Raw genomic sequence first — 18679 nt, forward strand, 5'->3', positions numbered from 1 at the left:
CTGTTTCACAGGCTTATTTCAAAAACAAGCTGAAGTTGGCACTTATTGGTCAGAGCCTCTTTGGCCAGGAAGTCTACAGTCACCTCTGCAAAGAGGGCCACCGAGTTGTGGGTGTGTTCACGGTTCCAGACAAGGATGGAAAAGCCGACCCGCTGGGTGAGTGTATCTTGGAACTACAGAATTGAGTACTGCACTGACCCAGCTGGCAGAGGCCCCAGCTCAGACCCCTTATCCCTCATTAGCATTTCTACACTTCTAATTTATTTGCCACAGGCCCCAAAGACCCAGACTACCGGCCTCCCCTCTGGTCCTGCAGTTTTCACTCTACCTATTGAAAGCCTTCTCAAGCTAAGTCTATTTGCACGATAGATATAGAATCAAAAATTCTCCTTTCTTCATGGGCCCCAAGACAAACGTGCAGGCCCCTAGTATATTAAGAGTTTCTCCACTTACCTCCAAGGTAATTACTAGATTGATCCATCAGAAGAATTTTCAGGCATATGTTTTTTCTGAACTATGCTTGTGACTTTCCAAAGGTGTTATGGAACATCTAGAAGGGAGGGTCACATCCAATAACAGAAATTGATGTGGAGTCATAAAGAATGCATTTATGTCAGAACAAATTATGGCTGTGGCTGTTTGGCTGTTAAGGTAAGGTAAAGAGGATAGCCATCCTCAAAGCAAACCGGCAATGGGATTCTGATTTGCAAGCTACACAGCTGGCCTTGAACAAAACAGGAGTTAGAAGTACAGACCCCCTACACAGTCAAAAATCCATGTATAACTTTTGACTCCCCAAAAACTTAACTACTAATAGCTACTGTTGACAGAAGGAAGTCTTACTGATATGTAAGTAACTTCAGTAACTGATGGTACTGATAACATAAGCAGTTTATTACTGCATATTGTGTATATGTATTTACACTATATTCTTATAATTAAGTTAGAGAAAAGAAAATGTTATTTTAAAAAGTCATAAGGAAGGGAAAATACATTTATAGTACTATATTTATCAGGAAAAATTCACATATAAGTGGACCAACACCATTTCAACCTGTTAACAGTATATGTTTTGAAGTCATGGAATTAATTCTGATTCTGCCACTTGCTGCCTGATGATGGGCAAGTTACTAAAACTCACTAAGCTTAGTTCAACAGTACCCATCTTACAAGGATTAAATGAAATAATGTATATAATGTGCTCAGCTCTGTGCCTAATTCATGGAAAGGGGTCAAAAAACAGTGGCTAACTATCTTATTGTCAGAATAGTCAACTAGGGCAGCTGAAAATAGCCCTGGGGCAGCCACAAATCAATATGAAGGAAGACACCTAGATGCTGCATGCTTCTCTCAGTGGCGTAGATTTTTAAAATCAAGACTTCTAGATTTCTCATCCCATTTTTTCTTTCCTAGTCTAATCCTGCACAATTTTCTCCCAATTTCACTTTTTTTTACCACCATTTACTCATTTTCCTGTCATCTGAAAATGAGTTGTTTACAGTTTTTTGAACATTTTATGAACGTTCACATTCTGTGAACATTATTTTACTGGTCTCTCCCATTCTTCCAAGCAAATTGATCAAGGCATCGGTTTGATGGCCAGATTCCTTTAATACTCACTTAGGATTTGGAATTTAGGCTTTCTGGTTGAGGCATCATCACATCCAAAGTCAATGAAGTTTGATGATCCAGTGGGACAGAAAGGAAAGGGAGCTCAAAAATACAGATAAAAAGCCTCACTTAAAGCTTTTAAAGATTGCCTAAAATTGCCTACTTTGTGTTGTTGGTAGAAAATAAATGTATATACTTAATATATACAAGATATGTAGTTAGTCAAAGTGATATCTTATTATGGAACAAAAAATGAGCTACTGCTGTCTGCACTTGGGAGGACCATTCCTTTTCTACACAGAGGTAGATGGAGCCATTCCTTGGAGAAGGGACATTTTCCAAGGGAAGGAATCTTGGATCTTCTCCAGTATGGCAAAACCCTCATGAGAAGCATATATTCCCCATTCTTGGCTTCTCTCTCCCACTGACTTATCTGATTGGTGAATTTGGGAGAAGGTATTAGATAAGCCAAGCTCAGCTCAAAAACTTTCTCTCTTTATCTTTCGAGATCTACCTGGTTGGTGGGGAGAATGTGTTCCAATCTACAGTTTGCCTTATGTTAAAAGAGACTTCCCTTCAGGAAATAGACATGGGAAGGGACTCGTGGTTTTCCACCTGTGCCAGAAGCTATGTCTAATCTGAGTGGTCATGTACCAGCACTTGGCTCCAAATCTAAAAAACAAATAAATAGCTATATCAATAATAAAAGTATAAATTTTTATCTATAAAAGAAAAAGTTTCTGTTAAAATTTTAAAATGTTATCTAGCCACAAACTTTTGAGCTTAAATATATTATGCTTCAAATATACAGATAAAAATCACATTAGGAAAATGGATGAATTGTGATAAAATTGTAACAGGTCAAATTCTCGTCATAATCAAAATTGTTCTTCACCATGTTTTATTTGTAAATATGTCATGAAGCTGTAAAACTCTAATGTGTGAATTCATAGTCATATAAACTTATGGCCAGATTTTTTCTAATGAAAATAACTTTCTTTTTCATGCTCAGCTCTAGCTGCAGAGAAAGATGGGACACCTGTGTTCAAGTTCCCCAGATGGAGAGTCAAGGGCAAGACCATAAAGGAGGTGGCGGAGGCCTACAAATCTGTGGGTGCTGAGCTAAACGTGCTTCCTTTCTGCACACAGTTTATCCCTATGGATGTAATTGACAGCCCAAAGCACGGTTCCATCATATATCACCCTTCCATCCTCCCCCGGCACAGAGGAGCCTCTGCTATCAACTGGTAGGAATTTTTTTTAATTACAGAAATGATGGGCCTATTTCCATTGCCTGTAATCTGTTCTTTTATCTAGGGGATCAAGAAAATAGGTATGCTTGAGCCTGATTGATTGCTACTCTTGCATGAACTCCCCTAAGACTTAGCAGTTCTGCATAGGCTAGACAGTGTTTTCAATGAGTCCTGGCTCCACTGGATACATCTAAGTAATTGAGCAAACAAAGGTTTTATAGTCAGAGAAATTTGGTTCATGCTAGATTTCTTGATCACAGGACTTCTGAGAACCCTTTAAATGTTCTTTAGTGAGAGCATCAAAACTTCCAAGAGGGGGGATCCCTGAGTGGCGCAGCGGTTTAGCGCCTGCCTTTGGCCCAGGGCACGATCCTGGAGACCCAGGATCAAATCCCACATCAGGCTCCCGGAGCATGGAGCCTGTTTCTCCCTCTGCCTATGTCTCTGCCTCTCTCTCTCTCTCTCTCTCTCTCTCTGTGACTATCATAAATAAATTTAAAAAATTAAAAAAAAAAACTTCCAAGAGGGAATCTGAGTACACAATGTTCCCAAACTTATTTGACCATAGAAATTTTTTGTATAGAGCATCTCAAGTACATTTCAAGAAATGCTGAATTACCTGAAATTTTCTTCTTTGTTCTGTCTTCTTCTATCCAGCTTTAAGCTTCTTGAGAGAAGGGACTATGGTCTAACATTTTTATTGCTGTAGGTATACCACAGGTACTAAATATCATAGGTACACTTTTCCACATTCTCTCCTTTCCCTGTACATCTCCCTGATATCTCTCAATGTCAAGTTATTAAATAGGCAGGAAACTACACTTAGTTTAAATGTGATAAATGACATTTCATTGTATTTGGCATGAATCAATTTCTTTTTGCTCTTATAAATGGTACTGTGTGGTTATCTTTGCACTTAAACTTGTATTTTTTTCTCATTTCACATTGTTTCCACATGTAGAATCATTGGATCAAAGTATATGAATGTTTTCAAGCCTTTTGATAGCATAATGCCAATTAATTCCTCAATATTTCTGAAAAGAGTGATTGATTTATTACTGACTTAGGTCTTGCTTGATTAGTAGCTCCAAGGTTTAAAAATTATTTAAGTCATGAACATGGATGATATGTTACTTCATATTCTTTTGATATTAGCCTATCCTCTCATATCTTTTATATGTATTTATCCACATATTCAGCTTATTGTTTATATTATAAGCTCTTATGGGCCAGTATTTTCTCTTAGGCTAAGCTTTTTCCCCCCAGTATTTTATTTTTTTGTTTGTTTGTTTGTTTGTTTGAGAGAAAGTGAGAGAGTGAGAGAATGCATGTGTGTGCATACCCATGAGGGTAGGGGTGGGATGGGGCAGAAGGGGAGGGAAAGGGAGGGAGAGAGAAAGGAGTGGATCCTAGATCTCAAGCAGACTCCCGGCTGAGTACTGAGCCCTACCCGGGGCTCTATCTCACAACCCTGAGATCATCACCAGAGCCAAAACCAAGAGTTGGATGCTCATGCAGGCACTCTTAGGCAAAGCTTTATAAAGAGCATAAAATACAAAGAGTTGAATTAATTAACCACCTCTTACTATAGTTTACCTAGACAATCTAGAGCCAATTCTAGCTCTGACTTATACCCAAATTACATAACCTAAATAAACAGTTAAGAAAACTAATAAGTTCTCCTCTACTGAGTATTCCCTGTTTTATCTTCCATTATCTTATCCTGCCTAGTACAGGGTCAAGTACAAGGTGGGAATTGGACCCTAGTGGGCAAAATTGCTGAATGCCACAGTAGAAAGCCGAAAACTGGCAGTTAAGGAGTGGAGGTAATGACAGATTCTTGTGCCCTTTTGAGTAGAGTAGAAGTCATCATCAGAAGTCATCATTAACACGAAAGTCAATAGATAAGGGAATGTATAAAATAGTGGTACCAGTGCTTTTTATGAATGCTGACATCTCCTGGCTGTACTATTAATTTCTCACAGTAGTTCTGTCACTGTCTACCTCCCATTGTAACTACCTTGTACTTTATTTATTTCTTAAGAGAGAGAGAGAGAGAGAGCAGACATGAGCCAGGGGGCTGGAGGAAGAGCAGAGGGATAGAACGAGGGAGAATCTCAAGCAGGCTCCATGCTCAGCGAGCCCAACATGGGGCTCAATCTCATGACTGAGATCACAACCTGAGCCGAAATCAAGAGTCAGCCGCTTAACTGACTGAGCCACCCAGGCACCCCACCACTACCTTGCACTTTAATACCAATAATTCGTCACTTTGTGATACATTAAACCAACATTTTAAGTTGAGGCTTTTCTTTTCACAGGACTCTAATTATGGGAGACAAGAAAGCTGGGTTGTCTGTTTTCTGGGCTGATGATGGTTTAGACACTGGACCCATCCTTCTTCAGAGGTCATGTGACGTTGAACCCAATGATACAGTGGATGCACTTTATAATCGGTTTCTTTTTCCTGAAGGAATCAAGGCCATGGTTAGTATATTTACACCATCAAGGGGAATTTAGTAAAGCTTTAACATTTTAGAAATGTTTTTCTCTTATTGAGAATTTCCCCATATTAATCTTTACAAAAAGTATAAAGCTGAAAACAAAATTAGACTTTATATTTGCCAGTAGGATAGTATATTTAGGGTGGAGGTCCGAACGTTAAAATGTCTTAGTCTCTGAAGCTTGTTCTTCTGAGAACAGTGATCAGATGGATGAGGTAGCAATGAAACAGCTTCATTTATTTTGCCAAATACCTGAATCGTCAATCCTGTTTGTAATGACTAATTGTAAGGAAGTGTACAGAATCTTAAGAAATTTTGCTATGGAAGTTGGACTTCTGTCAAAAGTATTTGAAATCAGTCTATGTAACAGGATGAAATTTGGCATTGCTTTATTTATTTGTTATTCAGATGTGCTCTGCGTAAAAAGTCCAAAGCATGTACACCACAGAGTAAAAATATATTAGCCTGTAAAATGTTGAAAGATAGATTTCAATGTCAACATTGAAATCTATCTTTCAATATTTTCTGAATTGGATAAGGTAGAAATAGCCACACAGAGATGGATACTAAGATGGTATAAAGCAGCAACCATTGATTTTGGAGGGAGGAGTGCAGAGCTTTGTATCATTTAATGATTACCAGAGTAGAGCTTTGGTGTTAGAAAGATCAAAGTTCTCATTCTACCACGTATCTGTTCAATGATAATAGGCAAGTCACTTAGCCTCTTTAGCCTTGGTTTTCTTATCTGTAAAATGTATATATTACCAGATTTATAAGAGCTCCTGAGAAATTAAGTAGCATTTGTGTAAAACACTCGGCACACAGTAGGTGCTCAAAAATGATCATTACAATCAAAATAGTATTATGTGTGTTCAGCGGCATTTGCTCAAGCCCAGATCATGTACCTGATGATATCATAGCCAGAAGTGGATAAATGAATGAGCTATGAACTGGCCCTGTTCTTGGGTAGCCCTCCACATGCTCTTGGGGAGGCTGGTCAGCAGCCATGTGTGCCGAGAGATCTGAAAACCCAAGTTCACATAGGCCTCCCTGTGAAGGAGAGAGGCTCTCAACTTAAGGCAAACATGAGTCTGGCACAGAAGACAATTCACAACACATCTCAAAGGCAATTAAACTCATGTGTGGATTTTAACTGGTGTGTAATTCCAGGTATCCTCAACTAGAAAGTAAGTTGAAGTTCTTAAATAGAATAATGCATCACTTTCTAGAATCATCATGATGAGCAGAAATCACTCATGAGAGCCCATCTTACAATTCTATTATTAAAATTCCCACTAGATCACGAAGGGGAGGTTGAAATTTGTTTTAACAAGGGAGTCATTCTTAAGAGTACTAGCTCGATATTGGCAGTAGGTAGACTTGGATGCAGATCTTACTACTGACACCCACTAGCTATCTCTGTGATCTTGGACTAGGTGCTTCACTTTTCTAAGAATCAGTTTCCTTGTCCATAAAACTGAGATAATAATATCTACCTGGCAGGACTGGTATGATGTCTGCAAGGATATTTTACATAAAGTAGCTACCACATTGCCTGGGACATAGATGTAACTGAAGAAATGGTAGTTATTGTCACAGTCTGACTCTCTGGACAGATTGATTGATTAAAGTTTTATTTATTTAAGTAACTCTACATCCAATGTGGGGTTCAAACTCATGACCCTGAGATCAAGAGTCACATGCTCTTCCACCTGAGCCAGTCAGGCGCCCCTGGACAGATTTATATATAGTAATTCTGTTTAGCACGAACTTCAGTTAAACCAACGGTGCCGTTACTGACCATTGGGCTGTAACACAGATCATGTTTTCGACTTTAGGTGGAAGCTGTCCAACTCATAGCCGATGGAAAAGCTCCTCGTATTCCCCAGCCAGAAGAAGGGGCAACGTATGAAGGTATCCAGAAAAAGGAAAATGCTGAGGTATTTATATGAACTCAATAACACACCTCAATGTTCTTGGCCCTTTACTTTTAAGTAGTTCCCAGTGTACCATTTCCTGGCCAAAAGGTAGATCTCTAACCATCCTGTTCTATTCTGCACCAATCCTACTTCCATCACTGATGGAGAGAATTGATTACTTTTGATACTCATAGCATTAGGAGTTTCAGCCTGTGCTTTGTACTTCCCTAGATTTCTTGGGATCAGTCTGCCGAAGTTTTACATAACTGGATCCGAGGTCATGATAAAGTTCCTGGAGCTTGGACAGAGATAAACGGACAGGTATGTTCTAGGGACCAATTGTGTGTGTGTGTGTGTGAGAGAGAGAGAGAGAGAGACCTTTGTAAGAAGTATTACACATAAATCCACTTTTGCTTGGTAACCTCTGTCCGGTTACTTACCCATTGGGTGTTTTGGTTTCCTTATTGTAAATGGGACTAATAATAGTAGCTCTTTTTTTTAAAAAATTATTTATTTATTTATTCATGAGAGACACACAGAGAGAGGCAGAGACACAGGCAGAGGGAGAAGCAGGTTCCATGCAGGGAGCCCGATGTGGGACTCGATCCCAGGACCCCAGGATAATGCCTTGAGCCAAAGGCAGACACTCAACCACTGAGCCACCCAGGTGTATCTAGTGCCTCTTTTATTGGTTATAGGTCATTGTGAAAATTAAGTGAGTTAACACATGTTAATTCATTTAAGTACTTAGTCTCTGGCATAAGTATTCAATAATAACTCTTAGAGTGCTCAATAATTAATAGCTAATAGTCATAGAATTATATTAACACATCATCTAGCATCACATTCTCTTGGTTACAGTCTGAATTCAGTCCTGTTTCCATGAACTCACCCACAAAACACCCTGTGTTTCCCATCAGTAATCACACTGGCCTAAAATGATCTGATTGCTCCCCACATCTGCCCTCAATGACTCCCCATCATCACCTCTACTCCCCTTCAAAACCCCTAGCTTCAGGCTGTGACGTCTGCGAGAACTTTTTGTCTCATTCATCTTTGTATCAATGTCAATAAATGATAAACGTCTTCTGGATGTGAGGCACTCTCGAATCTCTTCAGTCATCCATTCATAGATTATCACTCGTTTTGTGTCATTTCTACAGATGATTACTACTGTCTCCCACATTGGGCTATTTCAATTTTATCATAAATCATCATTCAACTTGAGCTTGTTTTCAGGGAGTGCTGCTTGCCCACACCCTGTTTGTAGGTATGACTCCCTCCTTACATGGCCTGGGTTTGCTCTTTTTCTTAGATGGTCACGTTCTATGGCTCATCATTACTGAAAAGCTCTGTGCCTCCTGGAGAACCACTGGAAATTAAAGGTGCCAAGAAGCCTGGTCTTGTTACCAAAAATGGACTTGTTCTTTTTGGTAATGATGGAAAAGCAGTGAGTGTTCAATATGGTCACCTATAATGTTTTTGGTTTCCTTCTATAACCCAAGCTGCTAAGGGAATATCTTTCACAAGGTAATCGGCTATACAGTGGGATATGGGAGGCCTCAAGGACCTGCACAGTGTGCTTTGTGGTACAGTAGAAAGTGCTTGGGATATAGTCAGGAAACAGAATGTGAACCCCTCCTCTGTTACTTGCTGGTCTTGGGAGGATGCTTCTCCCCTTGGGATCTTCATTTCCCCATCTGTGAAACACAGAGTAGTCTCATCTGCCTGCCTTCCCACTGCTGGAGTCTGGGAAGATAAATACTGTGGATGTGGCCTTCTTCAGATGCTCCTTGCCTTTGCCTCCCATGCAGGTACCCACTCACACTGCCCTGTGCTCAAGAGCATGGGCTCTTGCCCTTTAGTGGACTCTTTGAAGATAGCAAAGGGGAATTTGCAGCCTAAAGGTGTACTCTGGTAGCTTGCAGGGGGCGGGAGGGGGGGGCGGTCAGTTATTAAATTGTAGGCTTCTGGGTCCAGCTAGTTCTGGGTTATGACCTTAGCTCTGTAACTTACTAGCTATGTGGTGTTGGACAAATTACTTAACCTCATTGAGCTCCATTTCCTTATCAGTAAGATGAGGATGATAATGGGACCTGCTTCCATCAGGATTCATGAGACTAAATGATACACACATACATACTTAGCACTGTGCTTGCTGCGGAGTAAGTGTTCAGATGATGGCCATGAGGGAGGAGGGGAAGTGATAGTTGTAGTAGTGGGTGGAGGAAGAGGAGTTATAGTAGGTTTTAGTCTAAAGATGTTACACCCAAATGTCAATTTTTTCTAGAGCTTGTTTTCAATTTTGAGACGTATCTAGCCCTAGACTTAACTTTCTCCTTTCTGCTGCCATTAGTAAAATACCAGTTCAGATCTTTGACACATAATGGTAAGGGTTTTTAGTTCATATTTTTCTATTTGCCAAACAAGCTGATCTTTGTATTCATATATGACACTCCATCTCCCACCATCTTACTCTTGCATTGTCTGAATCTTCAATTCCTCTGCTCTTTTTGTCACTATTTTATAGCTGATGGTGAGAAATCTGCAGTTTGAAGATGGAAGAATGATTCCTGCTTCTCAGTACTTTTCAGCCGGTGAGACATCAGTGGTAGAACTTACAGCCGAAGAGGTCAAGGTGGCAGGGACCATCAAGGTGAACATGTGATGTCCTTAATGTTACTCTTACCTTAGAAAACTGAAGCATTTTGGTCATGGCACCATCAGTCTTCAGAGTAGGGAGGAAGTACTTTCTCTCCTCTTTTTTGTGTTAGCTGTCATATGAAATCAACTCCAAAATGCATATGCAAATTTATTTCTCACAAAATTATTCAAGGCAGCTCTAGGTCAACATGGGGGTGAGGGGAGAAGCTGGAATGTAAGGATTAGGGGTGCTGTCATTTGGGGCCCCAAGTTCTGCTATCTTCAAGGTCACCCTAGGGGTCATCTACATTCCAGACAGCCAAGGGCTAAAGAGTACAGAGAATTGTGTGAAGGAGGTTTTGCATGGGTCAAGACTAGGAGTCAATTTCACTTCTGCTCCTATTCATTGGCTAGAAGTCAGTCATATGGCTGCATCTGACTTGAAAAGATGCTGAAAAATGTAGTCAAGCCACATATCCAAGATGAAAAAATAGTAGGTTTGGTGAGGAGCTGGCCAGTCTCTACCATTGTGTTGTTCATGGCACATCCTTCATAAAAATTACCCTTGCTGTATAGGTCATCTGGGCTGGAATTTTAAGCAATGTCCCTGTTATTGAAGACTCAACAGACTTCTTTAAATCTGGAGCGAGCTCAATGGATGTTGTCAGGTAAAACGATTACCCTATTGACTCATGCCCCTCCACTAGAGATTTTTTTGACTTTGACTTTGAAAATCAAATCCAATCCTTTGTTCTGGATGTTATCATTTTACCATACCCACTCTACTCTTTTCTTCATCTTTTTTGAATTGTTTCCATGTCAAACACGTATATTTGTTCCTTTCTCTTTGTTGCTAGCCAGGAGTAGTTTTCATATGCCCTTTAAACCTAGAAAACTGATGCTTCTAATTGTTTGTTTCTTTTAAAAATTTGCCCTTACATTTCTTAGCTAATTTTGGAATGGTGAAGCTCTGGATGAGAATGTTAATCAGGAATTACCTACATAGTCTGATTCAGAAGCATACTTGACATTGATTACATTTACCCCAATATCTTTTTTATCCTATCCCTCAAAATTACCCAGTAAAATATAGCTAGAATAAGGATTATTAGTATACTTGCAAGAGGAAGAATCATTGCCCTATAGTCAGAATTTCTCTATAAAGGTTTATGGCAAGTTGAAAGAGCTAGAGTCCTAGAGGCCCTCTTTTATGGCAAAAAAAAAAAAAAAAAAAAAAAAACAGTCTGTGAGGATCCTAATACCGGAGAGTCTTGCAGAGATATTTTGCTTTGAGGGCTGGCTACACTATGGCCATTCACTAATTAAATAAGTTAAAGAATGCTGCTCCTCATGTCAAAAAAGTGAGTGTTCTTTATGATCATTCTGTTTATTTTCTTATCACTCATTTATTCCACAACATTTATTGAGTACTCACTATATATGCACTACATATCAGGAACACTTTGAACTCTGGGAATACAGTCATGAACAGGACAAAGTTCTTTAATTCATGGAGCTTTTATTCCACTAAATCCAAACAATCATCTCCAGAGCAAATAGCATCATCAAGTCAAGAGTTTTGGTTCCTCAAATAACAAATTTCTTAGCTATGATCTGTGAGTTCCCAGAAACTTCTAATTTACTCAATTAAAGATTTCAGTACTATGCTATTACTTTTTTTACTAGCAAGACGCTCCTGCTAGAATTGCCCATTTTCTGTTTGAGTATCTGAATCACTATAATCACCTGATGCTGTTACCTGGAACTGCCAAAGCACCTCATCTCTTTTGGAGAAGAAATGACCAAACAACTGTGGTGATATTTCTGTCCTGCAGCTAGCACACTGGTGATATTCAAGCAATGGCAAATAACAGCTATAATTTGTAAAATTAACAGCAAAAAATCAAAGGATCAGTAGAGACTTCAGAAGTTATCTTAACCTAACATGATTCTACTTTGTAGTGACACTAACCATGTAATGCAAACAACATGTTTGTTTCATTCTTATACATGATCCAGAGACAATATTATACAATATGACTTTTGTTTCATACTCTTTACAGTTAGGGACTTTCCTTTATTTATTGTTCTTGTAGTACCTTTGAAAGGAAAGGAACTAATTTTATGTGCCCCCTATTATCTTGCTTACAAGTAGGTAAAAAAAATTTTTTTTTTGCCTTGGTTTCTTTTCTTTCTACCTATATACAAAGTTAAAAACAAGAGAATATCCACTGTCCTTCAGGACAGCTTTTTAATTTTGTTCTCCTGGTCTTACCAATTTCTTCAGTTATTATCATGGAAGATCTCCGAGGCTCTGTACAAATGGGTTTGTAGCATGTCTTATCTACAAACAATGTGGAAAATGTGTTAATATGGTTCCCCTAAATCCTTTTAAAAGTGTAAGTAATGGTGAGCTGCTGCTTCTGTCCAGGCTGGTTGAGGAGATCAGACAGAGGTGTGGTGGGCTTCAGCTGCAGAACGAAGATGTCTATATGGCCACCAAGTTCGAAGACTTCATCCAAAAAGTCGTGAGGAAATTGAGAGGAGAAGATCAAGAAGTGGAACTAGTGGTGGATTATGTAAGCTTCTCCACGCTGCCTGAAATCTACATCATGTTGACACAACAGTGAGGATGCCGCATGATAGGCACTACACATATAAGCTATAAGGGAATTCTGTGCCTTCTGTCCATTTTTTTATGGCCTTTTTGAAAAAGCTATTTCTTTTTTTTTTTCAACTAGCTGCATTCTGTTTTATTTTTTTTAATTTTTTTAAATAAATTTATTTTTATTGGTGTTCAATTTGTCAACATACAGATAACACCCAGTGCTCATCCCATCAAGTGCCCACCTCAGTGCCCGCCACCCAGTCACCCCCACCCTCCGCCCACCTTCCCTTCCACCACCCCTAGTTCATTTCCCAGAGTTAGGAGTCTTTCATGTCTGTTTCCGTCTCTGATATTTACACTTATTTTTTCTCCTTTCCCCTTTATTTACTTTCATTATTTATGGCCTTCTTGAAAAAGCTGTTTCATTAAGATACACCATAAAATTCACTCTTTTGCTTTATTTTTAAAAATGTTTACTTATTATATATTAGAGAGAGAGAGAGAGAGAAAAAAAAAAAGAGAGACAGTGAGCAGGGGAAGGGCAGGAGCAGAGGGAGAGAGAGAATCCCAAGCAGACTCCTTGTGAGTACAAAGCCTGACATGAGGCTCAATCCCAGGACCCTAAGATCACGACCTGAGCTGAAATCAAAAATAGGTGCTTAACCAACTGAGCCACCCAGGCACCCCAAAATTCACTCTTGTAAAATGTATAGTTCAGTGGTTTTATTTTTTTTTATTTGTTTTAGAAACTTCTTTTATTTTTAAGATTTGTTTATTTATTTGAGAGAGAGAGAGTGGGTGGGGGAAATATGAGCAGAGGCAGAGGCAGAGGGAGAAGCAGACTCCCTATAGAGCAGGGAGCCTGACATGGGGCTTGATCCAAGGACCCCAGGATCATGGCCTGAGCCAAAGGCAGACACTTAACTGAGCCATCCAGGTGTCCCAGGCCAGTGGTTTTAAGTATATTTACAGAGTTGTGCAACCATCACTGCTGATTATGGAACATTTTTATCACCCAAAAAGGAACCCTGTATCTACTAACAGTAATGCTCTGCTCTCTTCCCCCTACTTCTGGCCCCCAGAAACCACTAATCTCCTTTTTGTCTCCGCAGATTTGTCTATTGGTATAATAATTATATCATTTTTTGTTATTTATATAGATATTTCATATACATGGAATTACACCATTTGTGGCCTTTTGCATTTGGCTTCTTTCACTGAGCACCATGTGGTCAAGGCTCATCCATGCTGTAATGTGTGTTCAGCTCTTTACTCTTTTTCTGGCCAGATACTATTCCGTGCTATGGATATACCACATTTTGTTTATTCGTTCCTCAGTGAATGGACACTTGGGTTGTTTTCACTCTTTGGCTATTCTAAATAATGGTGCTATGAAAATTCGTGTGTCAGCTTTTGTGTGAACACGTGTTTTCAGTTCTCTGGGATAGATATCTAGAAAGGCAATTGATGAAGTCATATAGTAACTCTGTTTAACTGTTTGAGGAACTGCTAATCTGTTTGCCAAAGTGGTTATGCCATTTTGCAATCCTACTAGCAGTGTAGAAAGATTCTAATTTCTCCATGTCCTCACCAACATTTGCTGTTGTCTGTCTTGCCTATTTTATTCTTTTTAAAAGATTTTATTTACTTATTCATGAGAAACACAGTGAGAGAGACACAGGCGGAGGGAGAAGCAGGCTCCCTGCGGGGAGCCCAATGTGGGACTTGATCCCAGGACCCCAGGGACACACCCTGAACCAAAGGCAGATGCTCAACCACCAAACCACCCAGGTGTCCCTGTCTTGCCTTTTTTTTAGCTAGAGGTGTGAAATGGTATCTCACTGTGGCTTTGATTTACATTTCCCTGGTGACTAACAATGAGCATCTTTTCATGTGCTTATTGGCCATTTGTATATCTTTTTTGGGAAAATGTCCATCCAAATCCTTTGCTTGTTTTTTAATTGGAATATATGTCTTTTTGATGTTGAGCTGTAAGGGGCTTTTGTGTACTTCGGATACTAGACCTTAATCAGATACATGATTTGTATACATTTTCTCCCATTCTGTGGGCTTTATTTTCACTTCTTTGACAGTGTCCTTTGATGCATAAAAGTTTATTATTTGATTCAGTTTAATTTATCTATTCTTTCTCACTGTGCTCTTACAGGCATACCTTGCTTTATTGCTTTTTGCTTTACTGTGCTTCATATATAGTGCATTTTTCACAAATTAAAGTTTGTGGCAATCTTGTGTTGGGTAAGTCAATTGGCACCATCTTTCCAACAGCATTTGCTCATATCATGTCTCTATATCACGTTTTGGTAATTCCCACAATATTTCAAACTTTTTCATTGCTATTATATTTGCTATAGTCTGTGATCAGTGTTAATCTGTGATCAGTGATTATAACCCACTCAAAGCTCAGATGATGGTTACCATTTTTTTATAATCAAGTATTTATTTTTTAATTGAAGTATAGTTGATAAAGTATTATTAATTACAATATATACATTGATTTTTTAGACATAATGATATTGCATACTTAATAAACTAGTGTATAAGATAGTATAGTGTAAACATGGCTTTTATATGCACTGGAAACCAATAAGTTCATTTGGCTTGCTTTATTGCGATATTCTCTTTATTGAGGTAGTCTGGAACTGAGCCTGCAATGTCTCTGAGGTATGTCTGTATATGTCTTCTCTTGACCTTTTTTGCTCCTCTATTTTTCCTTTACTGCATTTTGTTTGTATTAAATATAGTCTAGTATACCATTTTGATCCCTTATTATTTCTTTCACTATATATTTTTAGTTAGTTGCTTTGTGGTTGCCTTGAGGATTACAATGAACACTTTTGTTTGAACACTCCAGTTCAGTTCAGATTCATGTCAACCTAATAACAATAGTGTAGAAAAACTTTGCGGTAATTTAGTTCTGCTCCCTATCCCCTCATTTGTGATATTGTTGTCATATAAATTACATCTTTATACATTGTAAGCCCACCAACATAGTTTTACAATTATTGTTTCATGCAGTTGTCTTTTAAATCATGAGAAGAGTTAAAAACAAATATACATGTATACTGACTTCTGTATTTACTTTTATCAGTGTGCTTTATTCCTGTAGATTCACGTTCTGTCTAGAGTCCTTTTGTTTCAACCTGAAGGACACCTTTTAGTACTTTTTGAAGGGCAGTGTGCTAGCAAGGAATTCTCTCAGTCTTTGTTCATTTGGGAATGACTGAATTTCTCCTTTGTTTTTGGAGAGTGCTTTTGCTGTATATGGAATTTTTGGCTCACAGTCTTTTTCTCTCTCTCTTTTTTTAAAGATTTTATTATTTATTTATTCATGAGAGACACAGAGAGAGAGGCAGGCAGAGACATAGGCAGAGGGAGAAGCAGGCTCCATGCAGGGAGCCTGATGTGGGACTCGATCCCAGGACCGTGGGATCATACCCTGAGCTGAAGGCAGATGCTCAACCACTGAACCACCCAAGCATCCCCACAGTCTTTTTCTTTCAGCACTTTTAATGTGTCAATCTATTGACTTCTGGCCTCCATGGTTTCTAAGCATCAGTCATCTGTTAATTTTATTGAGGATCCATTTTCTGTGATGGGTTGCTTCTCTCCTGTCCCTTTCAAGATTCCCTCATTATCTTTGGCTTTTGACCATTTTATTATGATGCTTCTAGAATGGATCTCTTTTATCCTACCTAGAGTTTGTTGAGCTTCTTGGTTGTATGGTTTAATGTTCTTCATCAAATTTGGGACATTTTTATTTACTATTTCTTCAAATATTCTTCCTGCTGCTTTCCTCTTCTCTCCTTTTTTCCTTCCTGTTTTCAGACTGGATAATATCTATTGACCTATTGTCTAGTTTGCTAGTTCTCTATTCTGTTTGCTTGAATCTACTATTGAGCCCCTATGGTGAATTTGTGAAGTTTCACTTATTGCACTATTCAGCTCCAGAATTTCTCTTTGGTTCTTTTCTTATAATTCTTATCTCTTTATTGATATTCTCTATTTGGTGAGACATTGTTCTCTTATGTTCCTTTAATATTTTAGACATCATTTCTTTTAGTTATTGGGACATATTTACAAAAGCAATTATTTAAATATTTTTCTAATAAATCCAGTGCTAAGTCTTTTCCAGGATGGTTTCTATTGACCCTTTTTTTTTTTTTGTCCTGTATATTGGCCACTCTATTCTTTCGTGTTTCTTCATGTATCTTGCAATCTTTTGTTGAAAACCATCTGTTTCATAATGTGGCAACTCTGGGAATAAGACCTCTCCCTTCACGGGGATTATTGTTGTTGCTGGTTGTTGTTGGTTTTTCTCTCTTTAGTGAGTTTCTTGGGCTAATCCTGTAAGGCCTGTATTCTTTGTTGTTTGCCACCACTGAAGTCTCTACTTGGTTTGGTCATCAGCTGATGATCAGACATAGATTTCCTTAAATTTCTTGTACTGATAAGTCTCTCAGAGTCTACTGAAGGACTCAGGTAGTTTGTGCAGAGCAAGCTCTGAGTTAGGTTAAGTAAAGAAAGACACAGAGTATAGAGCTTAGCATCGGGGAACTCTGTGGAGATAAGGCCTCTAGGGAGCTTCTGGGGAGCCATGTGCGCCCCGTTGGTGGCTAATAGACTGCTGGTTGTAAGGATATTGGTTTTCAAGTTACTGCTGCACTGTTAAGAGACAGATAGGAAAGAGTAGGACAATTAATATACCACAGAACTCACTGTTCTTACAGAGATTCCACTGTTTTTCTTGAATTTTTCTTGAATAAATGGATTCTCAAGCTTTTGGTTATTCTCCAGAGTCCTGAGAAGAATGATTTTTGACGATATTTTCTAACATTCTTGTGGCTTTTATGAAGGAGTGGATTTTTAGTGGTGTCTGGTCTATTATGCCAGAAATGCTTCTCATCCATTTGTTTTTAATAAAATTTAGGTAAATTTGGGAAGCAGTTTAGCATCATCTGGTTAAGAACATGAATTTGGGTGTCAGACCCACCTAAAGTTGAACCCACATAGCATTACTTACCAGCCATGCAACCTATGGCAAGTTACTTAACTTCTCTAAGCCTTGGCTTCCTCATTTTTTTTTAAATAAATTTATTTTTTATTGGTGTTCAATTTACCAACATACAGAATAACACCCAGTGTTCATCCCGTCAAGTGCCCCCCTCAGTGGCTTCCTCATATGTTAAATGAGACAATAATGATATATACCTCATAGGATGGTTGGAAGAATCAAATTAGATGGTACATGGAAGACACTTAGCACATTTTCAGAATGATGAGTTTACGGGGACTAGACACGTCAAGTCAGATGAGATTCCTTCATTAAGTCCTACATAAATAGAATGGAAATATTTCTTTTTTAATGATTTTATTTGTTTATTCATAAGAGACACACAGAGAGGCAGAGACACAGGCAGAGGGAGAAGCAAGCTCCCTGCAGGGAGCCCAACGGAGGACTCGAACCTAGGACCCTGGGATCATGCCCTGAGCCAAAGGCAGACACTCAACCACTGAGCCACCCAGGTGTCCCAGAATGGAAATATTTCATAGAAACATTTCTTATCTGTAGGATAAGACTGATGACCTCTTGATATTTTTCTATTCCTTTTTAAAACATGATCAATTTCTCTATATGAAATTATTTTTAAATCATTACATTGACTCTGTATATCTTGCATTGATATGAAATTTTATTCTAATAATGCTTTTTCAATATGTTTTCTCAGTTATTCCATGTAATAACTGTATGAGGCAGGTAACATTATTCTCTTTTTATTATTTTTTTAAGACTTTATTTATTTGAGAGAGAAAGCAGATGGAGGAAGGGGTAGAGGGAGATGGAGAGAGTCTCAAGCAGATACCCTGTTGAGCAGGGTGCCCAACTGGGCCTGATCCTACAACCCTCATATCCTGACCTGAGCTGAAAACAAGAGTCAGTCGCTTAACCTACTGAGCCACCCAGGCACCCCTCCACTTTTTATTGTTGAAAAAACTGAAGTTCATAGTAGTTAATGGACTAATCTAAATTCACTCACTAGGTAACAGTAAAGAATACAATTTAGGCAACACATTTGAAAGAGAAAGAGAAAGTGAAAATGAGGAGGAACTTAAGGAAGGAAA

At 38.7% G+C, this 18679-nt stretch overlaps 1 protein-coding gene across 2 annotated transcripts in view; it reads left to right on the forward strand.

The window, feature by feature from the left end:
* Window positions 1-18679, forward strand: part of ALDH1L2 (aldehyde dehydrogenase 1 family member L2) — a 69235-nt gene that overhangs the window by 20129 nt on the left and 30427 nt on the right. For both annotated transcript variants that reach the window (XM_035695911.2, XM_025462235.3), the window contains exons 2-10: window positions 12-156; window positions 2624-2858; window positions 5186-5351; window positions 7207-7308; window positions 7519-7608; window positions 8603-8737; window positions 9818-9943; window positions 10507-10598; window positions 12362-12509. In XM_035695911.2, coding sequence (XP_035551804.1) covers window positions 2770-2858; window positions 5186-5351; window positions 7207-7308; window positions 7519-7608; window positions 8603-8737; window positions 9818-9943; window positions 10507-10598; window positions 12362-12509 — 948 coding nt within the window. In that variant the 5' untranslated portion in view covers window positions 12-156; window positions 2624-2769. The remainder of the gene's footprint in view (window positions 1-11; window positions 157-2623; window positions 2859-5185; window positions 5352-7206; window positions 7309-7518; window positions 7609-8602; window positions 8738-9817; window positions 9944-10506; window positions 10599-12361; window positions 12510-18679) is intronic.

The sequence above is a fragment of the Canis lupus genome, chromosome 10 (assembly GCF_003254725.2).
Source record: "Canis lupus dingo isolate Sandy chromosome 10, ASM325472v2, whole genome shotgun sequence".
NCBI classification, from domain to species: Eukaryota; Metazoa; Chordata; class Mammalia; order Carnivora; family Canidae; genus Canis; species Canis lupus.